The 12,942-nt window shown below is 57.7% G+C and overlaps 2 protein-coding genes across 8 annotated transcripts in view; one reads left to right on the top strand and one right to left on the bottom strand.

Annotated features, from left to right (window-relative positions):
* Positions 1-519: 519 nt before the first annotated feature.
* The window catches only part of RAB17 (RAB17, member RAS oncogene family), a 46,557-nt gene continuing 34,134 nt past the window's right edge, over positions 520-12,942 (bottom strand). For 4 of the 7 annotated variants that reach the window (XM_059885243.1, XM_024990274.2, XM_024990269.2 and 1 more), the window contains 2 exons: positions 11,187-11,280; positions 10,011-10,916 (listed from right to left, as the gene is read on the bottom strand). In XM_059885243.1, coding sequence (XP_059741226.1) covers positions 10,804-10,916; positions 11,187-11,280 — 207 coding nt within the window. In that variant the 3' untranslated portion in view covers positions 10,011-10,803. Of the gene's footprint in view, positions 763-8,893; positions 9,580-10,010; positions 10,917-11,186; positions 11,281-12,942 lie in introns of those variants that run through there. The other 3 variants (XM_059885241.1, XM_024990271.2, XM_059885242.1) reach the window with 2 other exon arrangements.
* On the top strand, positions 3,281-4,049 carry PRLH (prolactin releasing hormone). Its single transcript, NM_174790.1, is given in 2 exon segments — positions 3,281-3,380; positions 3,853-4,049. Coding segments are annotated over 2 exon segments (297 nt in total).

Here is a 12,942-nt window from a genome sequence, read left to right on the forward strand (position 1 = left end):
GTAGTTATTGAAAATGGCCTGAGTGTACAGATTTTTTCACAACTTGAGGATATGATGGTTAAATGGAAATAATGAGATTCAAAAATGCATGAATCTGATGAACCTACCCAGAATATAGGTGAAAAGCCTATGAACAGGAAGTGCGTCATACGGGATCAATGGTTGACTTCTCTGATACATGGGTGTTCTTTGATTCCTATTTTTCTGTATGTGCTAAATTCTATCCAAGTGTATGTAAATTGCTTTTATAATAAAAATAAGCCTCTTCATTATTTATTTCATAATAGAAATACAGGTATTTGTTTTATAATCAGAGCTTCCCAGGTGGTGCTAGTGGTAAAGAACCCTGCTGCCAATGCAGGAGACATAGGAGACACAGGTTCGATCCCTGGGCTGGGAAGATCCCCCAGAGAAGGGCACAGCAACTGCCTACAGTGTTCTTGCCTAGAGAATCTCATGGGCAGAGAAGCCTGGCGGGCTATGGTCCATAGGATCGCAAAGAGTCAGACACCACCGAAGCAGCTTAGCATATGTTATTTATTTTATAATAGAAATGTACTCATTCATTTTATAATCATAACGTGTGTGTGTGTTCATTGCTCAGTCGTGTCTGATTCTTTGCAACCCCATGGACTGTAATGCAGCAGGCTCCTCTGTCCATGGGATTTTCCAGGCGAGAATACTGGAGTGGATTGCCATTCCCTTCACCAGATAATCATAATAAACTTCTTTCAGCTGTAATTATGATGACTCTGGAAAGGGCTGGAATAAACATAATTTTTCAGTGGTAGAAACAGGACGAAAGTGGTTTGTATGTAATAAATGCAGCTGTGAAAAGGCAAGTGGGTGACGGACCGGTCAGGGAAGGGTTAGGAGGGTGTCGTTCAGCTGTGATGGCCTCTTCGGGTGACTCTGCACGGGAAGCGGGACTTAAAGGAGGAGGGAGGTGGCTGGAGGGTCACCTCTGTGTCAGCCGTCTTGTGGCTCGGAGCACCCAGGCTAGTGATGCCTGGCTCTGCAGTCTTCCCAAAGCGTGCAGAAGGAAAGCTAATGTGTTTTAAAACCACTCAGCCCAAATGAAATTATATAACCCAGGAAAGGACACATCACATCGGTGATGAGAGTTAAAAAAAAAAAAAAATTAGAAGAAAAGAAAAAAGAAATGACTCTTCCGATGTGGCCCAGTGAGGGAGGCAGGCGGAGAGGGAGGGAGGGGGTTGGGTCAGCTGCTTCCTCCCGGGCGCATAAAAGGGGCGAGCGCGCCCCACCTGGGTCCCCGCTCCTGTCCACAGCACTCGCCAGCCTCTGGGAACCTCGGTGAGTAACTCACAGGGCGCTGGAGAGGGCGGGGGTCCCTGACGCTCCAGCCTCCTCCCCTGCCACCCTTCCCTCCCTATGCGGGCAGAGCTCTGTCCTAACAGCCAGGACCAGCTCTGGTGGGGACCCCACCCTGTTTGTGCATCCAGGGGCCACCCCTGCCTGTCCGGGCCCCCGTCCAGTCGGCTGTCGTGGTGGAAACGAAAGGCGGAGCCATCCAGGCAACTCCGCTGGGAACACAGACCAGGAGTCCCACCAGCCAGGAGACAGCGAGCCCCCGGCTCTCAGGAGGCCGGACCTTGAGGGTCAGGAAACAAGCTCCGCCAGGGCTCTCCTAAGGCGCCCTGCACCCAGCGGGGGTCCCAGCCAGGGGACAGCGAACAGCCCAGCCAGCCTGGGAGCACCTCTTTATCAGTCTGCTTTCATGATGGCACCTCCATTTCCTCTAAGGTGGAGTCCCCCTGCCAACAGGTCTCTAAAAAAGGAAGGGGTGGACATTTTAAATCTCAGTTGGAGAGCATGTTCCTTGGGGCTAGGGCTTCCCTGGTGGCTCAGACGGTAAAGAATCTACCTGCATTGCAGGAGACACAGGTTCGATCCCTGGGTAGGGAAGATCCCCCAGAGGAGGAAATGGCTACCTACCCTAACCTAACCCTAAGAATACACTCCAGTATTCTTGCCTGGAGAATCCCAGGGACAAAGGAGCCTGGCGGGATACAGTCCACGGTGCTGTAAAGAGTCAGACACGACTGAGGAACTAACGCGTTCATTTTCCACTGGGCTCAGGGACAGGCTGGAAAGCCAAGGTCAGCAGAGGGGTCTTCCCTGAAACAGACAAGCTCTCTGGCGTCTTCTGCTGGTTCCTTGAGTGCTGGGGGAGGGGGAGCAGGGGAAGGAGCCAGCCCTAAGAGATGAGGGCGCCTGCGGAAGATGTTGCCAGGTTTGCCAGGTGGACGCTGTTTCGGGCTCAGCCCAGCAGGGTGAGAGGCAGATTTCTGGGTGCCTCTGTCACCCACAGCTCTCCCCCACCTGTACAAGGCTGTCCTGCTGCGTGAGGGCAGGTCCCCACGGGCTGCCAGTTGATCTTGGAGACTCAGCGGCTTGGATCTGGGGTCACGGGGGCTGGTGAGCTCTCCTGGCAGGGATGGTGAATGACGACCCTTCTACAGGGTCAGTGGGCAGGGGGCAGGATGGAACTGGGCTGAGGGAGGGAAAGAGCCCTGCAGCGGGGTCCCCCACCCTGAGCGAGGTCTGGGCTCAGCACCCCCCAGGCCCCCACCCCCGGCTGATGGCTGAGGTTAGGCCACCCCCTCCACCTCAGCAGCCACCTGGCTCCTCCTGGCAGGTCCCCACCAACCTGCTCGCCTCTGTCGTCCCCCACCACCACCCTGCCGAGGCCAAGTGTGCACACCCAGTGGAGCAGAGGCCTCCCACACTCCTGGCTCCCTGACACAGATGGACAGACAGACAGACTGAAGCACATCCAAGACAGCCCAGCTCTCTGCAGCCACAGCTCATATTCCCCCAGGGTTCCTTCTGATGACAGACGGTCCTTGTAAACACGACTGAGCCCATGAGAGGCCAATACACACGTGGTCACCTCATCGAACGCTCACTGTACAGAGCAGAGACTGGGGTCCCCGGGGGAGCAAGGGACTGTGCACACAGCCAGGCACACCTGCTGTTCCAGGCTCACTGCCATCCCAGCAGAGAAGTGCACACTGGAGCCCGACTGGGTGTGCACACGCGTGTAACCCCATGCACACCTGCCGTACACCTGTGCACACCCATGTCCGTGTACATGCATGTGTGCACACACTCACGCACACCCACTCTGACACACACAGAGTGTGTGAGGCGTTATCCGAGGCGCCCCGCTTTGCCCACACACGCCCTCATGTGCGCTCACCTTTGCCCCTAGGCTGCACCCTCCCAAGTGGGGCCTCTTCGAGGAGTGAGTGGAATGAAGGCGGTGGGGGCCTGGCTCCTCTGCCTGCTGCTGCTGGGCCTGGCCCTGCAGGGGGCTGCCAGCAGAGCCCACCAGCACTCCATGGAGATCCGCAGTGAGTGTCTAGCCCCGCCCCTGCCCCCAGGGGTCACAGGGGGGGCCTGGCCACTTCCTGGGCTGGGACATCCTTGCTAAGCATCCTGGGGTTGGGGTTTGGCCTCCTGTTCCCCAGACCCTTCCCCCAGGTGGCCCGGACAGGTGCTCCCAAGGGTCCCGGCCCAGCACACGGGGGAGGGTCACTCCTCACCACACGGGTGGCCTGGGGCTGAGTGCACGTCACCCATGAGAACGGGGCTGTGAGGACAGGAAAGGAAGGGGAGTGTGTCCTGGTGTGAGTCTGAAATCCTACTTCCCAAAGCCACCCCAGCACCAGAAATGGGCGCTCCGGGTGAACCTCCTGTGCGGGTGGGTGGTCCTGGCATGGCCTGGGCGACAGGCAGCCATGAGCTGAGCACACACCCGGCCCGGCCACCAGGGCTGTATGCTCCAGGGCACAGGCCTCCATGCGCTCTTCTCGCTCTTTCCAGCCCCCGACATCAACCCTGCCTGGTACGCGGGCCGTGGGATCCGGCCCGTGGGCCGCTTCGGCCGGCGAAGAGCTGCCCTGGGGGACGGACCCAGGCCTGGCCCCCGGCGTGTGCCGGCCTGCTTCCGCCTGGAAGGCGGTGCTGAGCCCTCCCGAGCCCTCCCGGGGCGGCTGACGGCCCAGCTGGTCCAGGAATAACAGCGGGAGCCTGCCCCCCACCCCTCCTCCTCCACCAGCCACCTTCCCTCCAGTCCTAATAAAAGCAGCTGGCTTGTTCATACGTGTCTGCGTGGTGACAGAGCACCCGGTACTCTCCCTCACAGGACGTTAGCCTGGAAGGACCCTCAGAGCCCAGCAGCCCAGAGGCTCCGGGACTCGCCCAGGGGCAGCCGGCACTGAGCAGGGGGCTGGGGCGGCCTTGGCCACCTTCAGCCTGTGCCGCCCCCAAGCCGCCCTGACCAGTTGCTCAGGCTGCGCACTGCACGAGGCCGCTGTGCAGGGGCCCCAGGGAGGGCATCACGGCCCCTCGGCCTCACCTGCCCTGCTCTCTGCTGCCGTTCTTTTTGCCTCCCTGTTGGTACTTGTGGAAGAGAAAGAAACAGGGGTGTTTGTCTCCAGTACTCTTGGGTTCGAGTATTTCAACCCCACCTGTGTTCCTTTCAAATCGCACGGGGATGCCCCTGCGTCCTGTTTCAGGCGGAGCTCGCTTTGGTGTCGGGGGGCACATGGCCACTGATGGGACAACTGAGCTCCATCCCCACCTTCTGGAGGCCCCAGTTCCCACATGAACCTGGGCCTGGGGACATCCACCTCAGTCCTGAGCTTGGGTGGCACGGCCCCTGTGTACCTGCCAACAGCTGTGGATGCTCTGTGAGCATAAACTCCCTTCCCCAAGGTGTGCCCACCCCTCCAGCGCTGGGGCTAGGAGCAGGCGGGCAGGTTTAACCAGTTGCTTCTGAACCCAGAGCTCAGGCCCGTCAGGCATCTGCCTGCACCCTGCCTGCAGGATCTCAGGAACCCCTAGGCCTCGGGACTCCTTCCGTCCACACTCAGCAGGGGCAGGGACACAGGGCCAGCCTGCAGGACCCCGGCCCGGCTGCCCTGCCCAGATAGAGGAAGGCGGGGGTCCATGCTCACTGACCAGCTGGAGGAGGCTGAACTGGCCCAGACCGCCCGGATGGGGCTGGGTCAGGGCTGCCCCCTCCCCAGCCCCAGGGAGGCTGGAGGGAGGGCAGGGGCCAGTCCCCTCCCAAGGAGAGCTCCTGCTCGGTCAGCACCACCGCAGGCTGGACGCGCAAGTAGGAACAGGAGTGCGGCCAGTCCCCTCCCAGGGCAGGCAGGTGCTGGCCCGGCCCAGAAGCATGGAGGACCAAGGAAAGCAGTTCAACCCAAAGTGACCACATGGCCCCCTCCCACCCGTGGGGACACACCCCAAGAGCTGAGAATCGCTGTTCAAACAAACACTTATATAGGACAGTTCCCAGCAGCACAACGGCCAAAAAAGGTAGAAACAACCCCAACCCCCATCAACAGATGAATGGATATCAAAACGCGGTCTACGCACACGTACCACGGCTTATTACTCAGCCACGGAAAGGAGTGACGCTCTGCCTGATGCTGCCACGTGGGGGAATCGTGAACACAGGACACAGCACGACAGAAGCCAGGCACCAAAGGCCCCTCGCGCATGATTCCATTTACAAAGGTCCAGGGAGGCAAGTCCACAGGCAGAAAGTGGTCTGGCGGCTGCCGGGGGCTGTTCATGGATGCAGGGCTTCCTTTAGGGGTTGAAAGTGTCTGGGAACTTGGCCAAGGTGGTAACCAGGCTAAACGCCACTCAGCTGCACACTTTAGAAGCACTCACAGCCCCGTGTGCTGCAGACGTGGAAACAGCAGTGTGGCAAAGGGCTCCGGATTCCAGCCACGCAGCACCTGGTACCTAGTCAGGGCAGCCCTTGGAACACACCTCCCAAGCCCAGAGAGTCGGGGAGACGGGAGATTTTATGTATTCTCCAAACTCCTACTATGGAAGTTTTAAACACACAAGAAAGTTCAAAAATATTATGATGATAACTAATATACTCCACTTAATTTTTTTTTTTTTTTGGCTGCAAGGCATGTGGGCTCTTAGTTTCCTGACCAGGAATCGAACTGGCTCATTGGAAGCACAGAGTCTTAACCACTGGACTCCCAGGGAAGTCCCTACCCTCCACTTATAATAGCTGGAGTCTGAGAAAATGTAACAAGCCCTTAGAAGTGAAAGTGAAAGTGAAAGTGGCTCAGTTGTATCCGACTCTTTGTGACCCCATGGACTATACAGCCCATGGGATTCTCCAGGCCAGAATACTGGGGCCTTTCCCTTCTCCAGGGGATCTTCCCAACCCAGGGATCGAACCCAGGTCTCCCGCATTGCGGGCAGGTTCTTTACCAGCTGAGCCACAGGGGAAGCCCAAGAACACTGGAGTGGGTAGCCTATCCATTCTCCAGCGGATTTTCCCAACCCAGGGATCAAACCCAGGTCTCCTGCATTGCAGGTGGATTCTTTTCCATCTGAGCCTCCAGGGAAGCCCACAGTCCTTAGAAAAGAACATATAAAAAGGAGGAAATGGGTCAAGAGTAAAATCTGATAAGGAGACCAAAACGATCCAATGTTGGATCGTGGTGGGCGATTCCAGCACCCTGAGAATCGCATTGCAAGTGAGTCCGTAAAGACGATTGTTTCAAAGGCTTGTCTGTGAAGGGAAAGGAGAGGGAGATAGCAGTGAAGGGGAGGGAAGAGGAAAGGGCTTGGTTCCGCTTGTCTAAGATGGAAGGGCAAGGATTCCAGACTGGAAAAGAAGAAGTAAAACTCACACTGTTTGCAGATGACATGACACTATACATAGAAAATCCTAAAGATTCCACCAGAAAATTACTGCTGCTGCTGCTGCTGCTGCTAAGTCGCTTCAGTCGTGTCCAACTCTGTGCGACCCCAGAGATGGCAGCCCACCAGGCTCCCCCGTCCCTGGGATTCTCCAGGCAAGAACACTGGAGTGGGTTGCCATTTCCTTCTCCAATGCATGAAAGTGAAAAGTGAAAGTGAAGTTGCCCAGTCATGTCCAATTCTTCGCGAACCCATGGACTGCAGCCCATCAGGCTCCTCTGTCCATGGGATTTTCCAGGCAAGAGTACTGGAGTGGGGTGCCATCTCAATAAAAATACTAATAGCATCCACGATTATCACTGCATTTACTTTCTCTCCCGCACTCTCCCCTCTTCTCTCTACCCCTTGGAAGTGAGTTATAGATATCATATTTCCCCTAGACATTTCTGTGTCTTTCTCCTCAAGCAAAGGGCAATCTCCACTATAACCACAAAATTATCATGCCTCAAACATTTTGTAAGAATTCTATAATATCATAGAGTTTTTCATCCATACTCAACACTCCCCAAATAAGGCAAGGAACTCTTAGCTGCCTTTTTTTCTTTTTTTGGAAGCCAGACTCCAGTCTAGATTCAGGGTCACAGTTAGTTATTTCCCGTTCATCCCCCATCATCTGATTTTGTCATGACACCGACTCTTACAAGAGCCTAGATGCGTTACCTGGTAGGATGATCCACGCACAGCACGTGGCGCCTGCTCCCCCAAGTGCTCTGACCTCCTCCTTCCGTCCTGCCCTGTATTTCCTGTCATCTGAGCAGTTGGGTCCAAGGGCAGAGTGGGGCTCAGCCATCGCTGAGGCACGGACACTCCGTGTCTGTCCTACAACATGGTATCTGATGGGGGGCTCCAGGTCCCACTCCGATAGGAGCCAAGCCTGACCCTTTGCAGACTGTAAGACCCTCTCGGTTTCCCGTCTGCTCAGAAACGATCTTCAGAAGTCCTGGGGCCCTGTGACAGCAGCCTGTCTCCCAGAGAGCTCCCGGCCAGGGACTCGGGGCCCCAGGTACCCTTGCTGAGACCAGCTGTCCTTCGTGGGCTTCACGATGCCGATTCTCTGATTCTTTCCTCCTGAGCGGATTCTTCTAAAGGAGGTATTTCTCCTTTTTCCCCTTTCTTCCTTTTTTTTCTTTTCATTCAACATCTTACAAATGGTAAGATGATTTCAAGTTGTTCTAAATGTGGCTTCCGAAAAGGGACTATTTTAAAAGGAAAAGAATGGCTTCCTCAGTCAGCCCCTCTAGGCACAGGGGGCTCTTCCAGGGGAGACGGAGGAGGAGCTAGAAACAGAGTGGGAGGGGAAAGGTCAGGACCACAGGCAGGAAGCAGGGTTGCTCCCGGAGGCTGCTTCTCAGCTCTGCTGTGCCTCCTGCCTCCACCACGAGCACACACACGTGCGTGCACACACTCACACACACACACACACACACACACACAGACTCTGGCTCATGAAAAGGGCTGGAGCGCTTCCCTAGCTGCAGATAGGAGAGAGCTCACAGACTGGCCTCCCCCAGGACCATTTACCCCGGAGAATCTGTGCCCGGCACACCCACAACCCCAGGGACTCATCTCCCTCCAGGCTCCACACCCACCACGACCTCACGGTCCAGGGCGTGCTGAGCTCCGGTGTGTGCAGCAGACACAGAGAGGCTCCGGAAACACCTGTCCCTGGGTGTGGCAGAGGCTGTTTCTAAGCAAAAACCTGCCTTTTCTTTACAATGCTGGGGAAAATAGCTTCAGTCCTCTCCTGGGACACAGTTGCTGAGTGCTTGGCCTGTGCCAGAATCATACCAGGCACTGGGAGCCCCGTGCGAGGACAGACAGAAGCCCTGCCCTCACCGCAGAGCTCCCCGTATCTGAATATTAGGTCACTGGGCCGGTCTAGACCTCCTAGGGCCCACGCCGCCCTGCAGACAGATCTAACACGGAGCTGGTGGGCTCAGGGACACTGCCTACAGAGGCTTCCAGGTGATTCCAGGGCTGAGCCCCACCTGCCTCGTGGGGGAGAAGGTGAAGGAAAGGGGCAATCACACCCGGCAATGGGGACCCTAGGCTCCAGGGTCACCATGCACCCCATCCCATCCTGCGGGGAGGGAGGGAGGCATGAAGGAGGGAGGTGGCAATGAGTCAAGGAATATGCTTTAATAATAAATTCTGGCCTGAGAAGACAGGAGGAAAGCAACCACATATATAGGCATCCTACTGCTAGCATGATTTCCCCACTTCCTATTTCATCATGGATGGGTCGATACTCCTCTGAAAGACATTTATCGTTTAGCAAAGCAACTCTCCGGACCTGGAGCAGTGGGGTTTGCTTCAGCGAGGCTGGAGTGCCATCTAGTGGCCAGAGGCAACCTCAGCCTCCCGCCACCTCCAAAGTGGTCTCCTTTGCTGGGGGAGTCCCAGCCCAGCCGGCTTCCCTGGTGGCTCGGTCAGCAAAGCGTCCGCCTGCAATGCAGGAGACTACCTGCAGCGCAGGAGACCCCGGTTCAATCCCTGAATCGGGAGGATCCCCTGGAGAAGGAAATGGCAACCCCCTCCTGTTTTCTTGCCTGGGAAATCCCAGGAACAGAGGAGCCTGGTGGGCTACAGTCCACCGGGTCTCCAGAGTCGGACAGGACATAGCGACTAAGCCACCCAGCCCTGCTACCCTGAGTGAGGAGACAGCGCACAGGAAACAGTCTGACCCAGCAAGGGCTCGCGTCCCACACGCTCCATCTTCAAGGGAACGGCCGTATAAGACACTTCACTGCAGCCAGAATCTGCAGGGCTCGCAGCAGTAAGCCACAGGTTTCACCCGGAAATTGTCTAGGAAAGAAACACGCGTTTGGGGGACGTCAAGGGGCTCGGCATCAACAGGGAGGCCGCTTTACGTTTGTCCTGTTGATCCTTACAGCTGACAAAGTGAAGCCACTTTTTTTGGGGGGGGGCGGGGGCGGGGGAGGATGACAGTGGCGTCTTATTTAAAATTTCATACCTGCTTATCACAGTCCCAGAGGGGAACCAGCATCACCACCTCCCTCCCAAGTAGCCGCCTTTAAACTACCTTCATGTGGCCGCTGGCTCACCTCCCAGAAGGGCTGTGGGGGGCCTCTCTAAAGGGAGGAACCAGGCCAGCCCGTGATCTCTCTCCACCCGAAAGATGCCCTGTGCCCACCGCAGCCATCGCCGCCCCGCCTGGGGCCCCTCCGGAGACGTGCGTAACAACCCCCACCTACAAACTCACCAGAGACCACGTTCGAGAAAGGGGTTTACTTTTAGGCGAAAAACTCACTGGAGCAGAACAAGGTATCCCTCTGCTCGAAATCCTAGTCCTCAAGCCTATGGGCCCAAGCGTCTTGTCCTCATAGTCACCCCGAGAAGTGGACTGTGGGGCCCGGCCCCGCCCCCAGGTACCCCCCTCAGGGACCCTCACAGAGGTCCAGGGACGACGTGGTCCACTCCAGCGGGGCTTGCTGACCCCTCTTCCCCGTCCCGGGAGCAGGTGAAACCCCCAGCCCACCCCGGGCAGCCTCCTGCCCAGAACCAAGTGCCTGCCGGCTGATTTCCCCTCCTTCGGTGCCTGGTGGCCAGGCAGCTGAGGGGGGCACCTCCAGGCAGGGTCAGGCATGCCCACCCCCAGGACATCCGGGATTTAGGCGGAATCTGACATCTGGGGACGTGGAGCCCCCACCCTCTGGAGGCCCCTGGACACACAAACGTCTCCCAAAGGATTCCCACGAGCTTGCTGCTGCTGCTGCTGCTAAGTCGCTTCAGTCATGTCCAACTCTGTGCGACCCCATAGACGGCAGCCCACCAGGCTTCCCCGTCCCTGGGATTCTCCAGGCAAGAACACTGGAGTGGGTAGGGAGGCGATTATTCTAAGGAATGCCGGCTTCCTGCACCTCGAGGACTCAGGCACGCGCCGGGCTCGACGGTGGACCGGGGTCAGCAACCGCCGTCACCACGGAGCTGGCCGTAGCTCGCTCGGAGGACCGCCAGGGCGCGGGCTGGGAGTCCCGCTCCCCGCAGCTGCCCGCGCAGCGGCCGCTTCTAGTGGGCACAGCATCGGCCCCGCCACGAGGGCCGCTCGCTCAGAGTCAGCGGAGCGTCTCTCCGCTGCCTCTGGCCCTCCTTGCTCTCTTCTCTCCGCGAAAGCTCCCGGGCTGCGGACGACAGGAGGGGGAAGCCCAGCTGGGAGGGAAGCCCCCCAGCCCAGCGCAGGCCCTGCACCCTTGGCAGTCCCTGGAGACGCCCCCTCCCTCATGCTCTCCGGGAACCAGGAAACAGGCGCCCTTGACTCATGTCCACCTTCCAGGCCCCTGGCAACATTCGGCTGGGCCTCAGGAGGCCAGAGAAGACCCATTTGAAGAAGGCGCACCCTCCCACACACCCCACCCCACCTCTGGCTCCGGGGCGGGGGGCTGGTCACTCACCGACGGCGTTGAAGACGTCGGCCACCTGGTAGTTGCGTTTGGCGGAGGTTTCCATGAACAGCAGCCCCTTGCTCTCTGCAAACTCCTTCCCTTCCTGGAGGAAGTGACCGTGGAAAGTCCACATTAATCATCAGAAATGTACTGAGAAGACCCAGAAAGACCATGGGACAGTTGCACCAGTGGAGAACCTCATTCCTCATGTCCTGTTACTGGGGCTCCTGGGGGAGGTGGTCAGGACTGGGCAGCGGGGCCAGGAGGGGCGTGTGGCGCTCACTGGAAGGGGAGCCTAGCACCCCCAGTGGGGTCTGTGGGGAGGCTTCCCTCCCACCGTGGAATCTGGGGACGGGGTTGCTCCGAAAGCGAGCAAGAACAGAGGAGACATGGAAGGGGGATGAGGCCAGCCTGGTGGGAGCCCCCCTGGGCCCTTTTCTGCTCCCCCTCCTTGCTGGTCACAGGGGTCAGTCCTGCATGGAGTGATGGTGTGTGAAGCAAGGGAGGCTGGGAAACTCCAGGGCTGCTTGTGTGGCCGAGAAGGGGAAAAGGGTCCACGAAGGAGGACCTGGGGGCCTCCCCAGGCAGGCCCCTCACTTCCGGACCCTCCCAGGAGGAGCTTGGGCCCCAGATGGTCCTGCCTGAGGCTGAGCGGGCCCCGGGGGCTGGGCCAGCTAGGCCTGCAGCATCGCACCCAGCAGCATCCACCCTCCTCACCTGGCCCACAGAGCTGCACTCCACCTTCCCCCCCAACAAGCTTCTCAGCCCCGCCCAGACACAGAGATGGCCCATTATCATCTGTGTTTTAAAGGACAACGTGACCTGGTACAGAGGAAGACTTGGTGACTTCGGGTAGCTCACATCTGGTCACATCTGCATGCATGCTCAGTCACTAAGTCATGTCCAAATCTTTGCAATCTCATGGACTGTGGCCCGCCAGGCTCCTCTGTCCATGGGATTTCCCAGGCAAGAATACTGGAGTGTGTTGCCATTTCCTCCTCCAGGGGATCTTCCCAACAGGGATCGAACCCTCTTTTCCTGCATCACCTGCATTGTCAGGGGGATTCTTTACCACTGCGCCACCTGGGAAGCCCCTGGTCATCTGAATGAAACCCAAATATCTGCCTTTCCCCCACTAGCTTGAGGGTTCCAGGTGGGGTCACACTAAGGGTTTGTTCTCAGTGCAATGGGCCTCTAGCCCGTAAATTGCAGGTCCCCAGCCTCCCGTCTGCCAGTTTGTCCTTGAGGTCCCCCAGGATGGGGTTCATGGTTATCTCACTGCCCGTGGAATGAGAACATCCAGTGCAGAGATCTTGGCTCCTAAATTCATTCCCCCACACAAGGAACCAGTGCTCCTCAGGGAGATGATTTCCAGGGCTGGGGCTGGGAAAGGGCAAGATGAACCAGGAATAACTTGGCCAGCCATTCCTGGCCAGCCAGGAAGGAAGAAAGACCTCAAAGAGGCAGGAGGGACAAGGCCCACTGGGGTGGGGGACTTCTCAGTGGCCAGATCCAGGAGCAGAGCTCCCTGAACCAGGGAGAGGACCATAGTGGGAAAGTGATCCAATCTGAGCTAAGAGCACTGGGTGGCTGTTCGTTTCCTGATTTGCTCGTCATTCTGTGCTTAAGGGCTTCCCTGAGAGCTCAGCTGGTGAAGAATCCGCCTGCAGTGCAGGAGATCCCGGTTCAATTCCTGGGTTGGGAAGATCTGCTGGAGCACTCCAGTATTCTCGGGCTTCCCATGTGGCTCAGCTGATAAAGAATC

This window comes from Bos taurus, chromosome 3 (genome assembly GCF_002263795.3).
Source record: "Bos taurus isolate L1 Dominette 01449 registration number 42190680 breed Hereford chromosome 3, ARS-UCD2.0, whole genome shotgun sequence".
Classification (NCBI taxonomy): Eukaryota; Metazoa; Chordata; class Mammalia; order Artiodactyla; family Bovidae; genus Bos; species Bos taurus.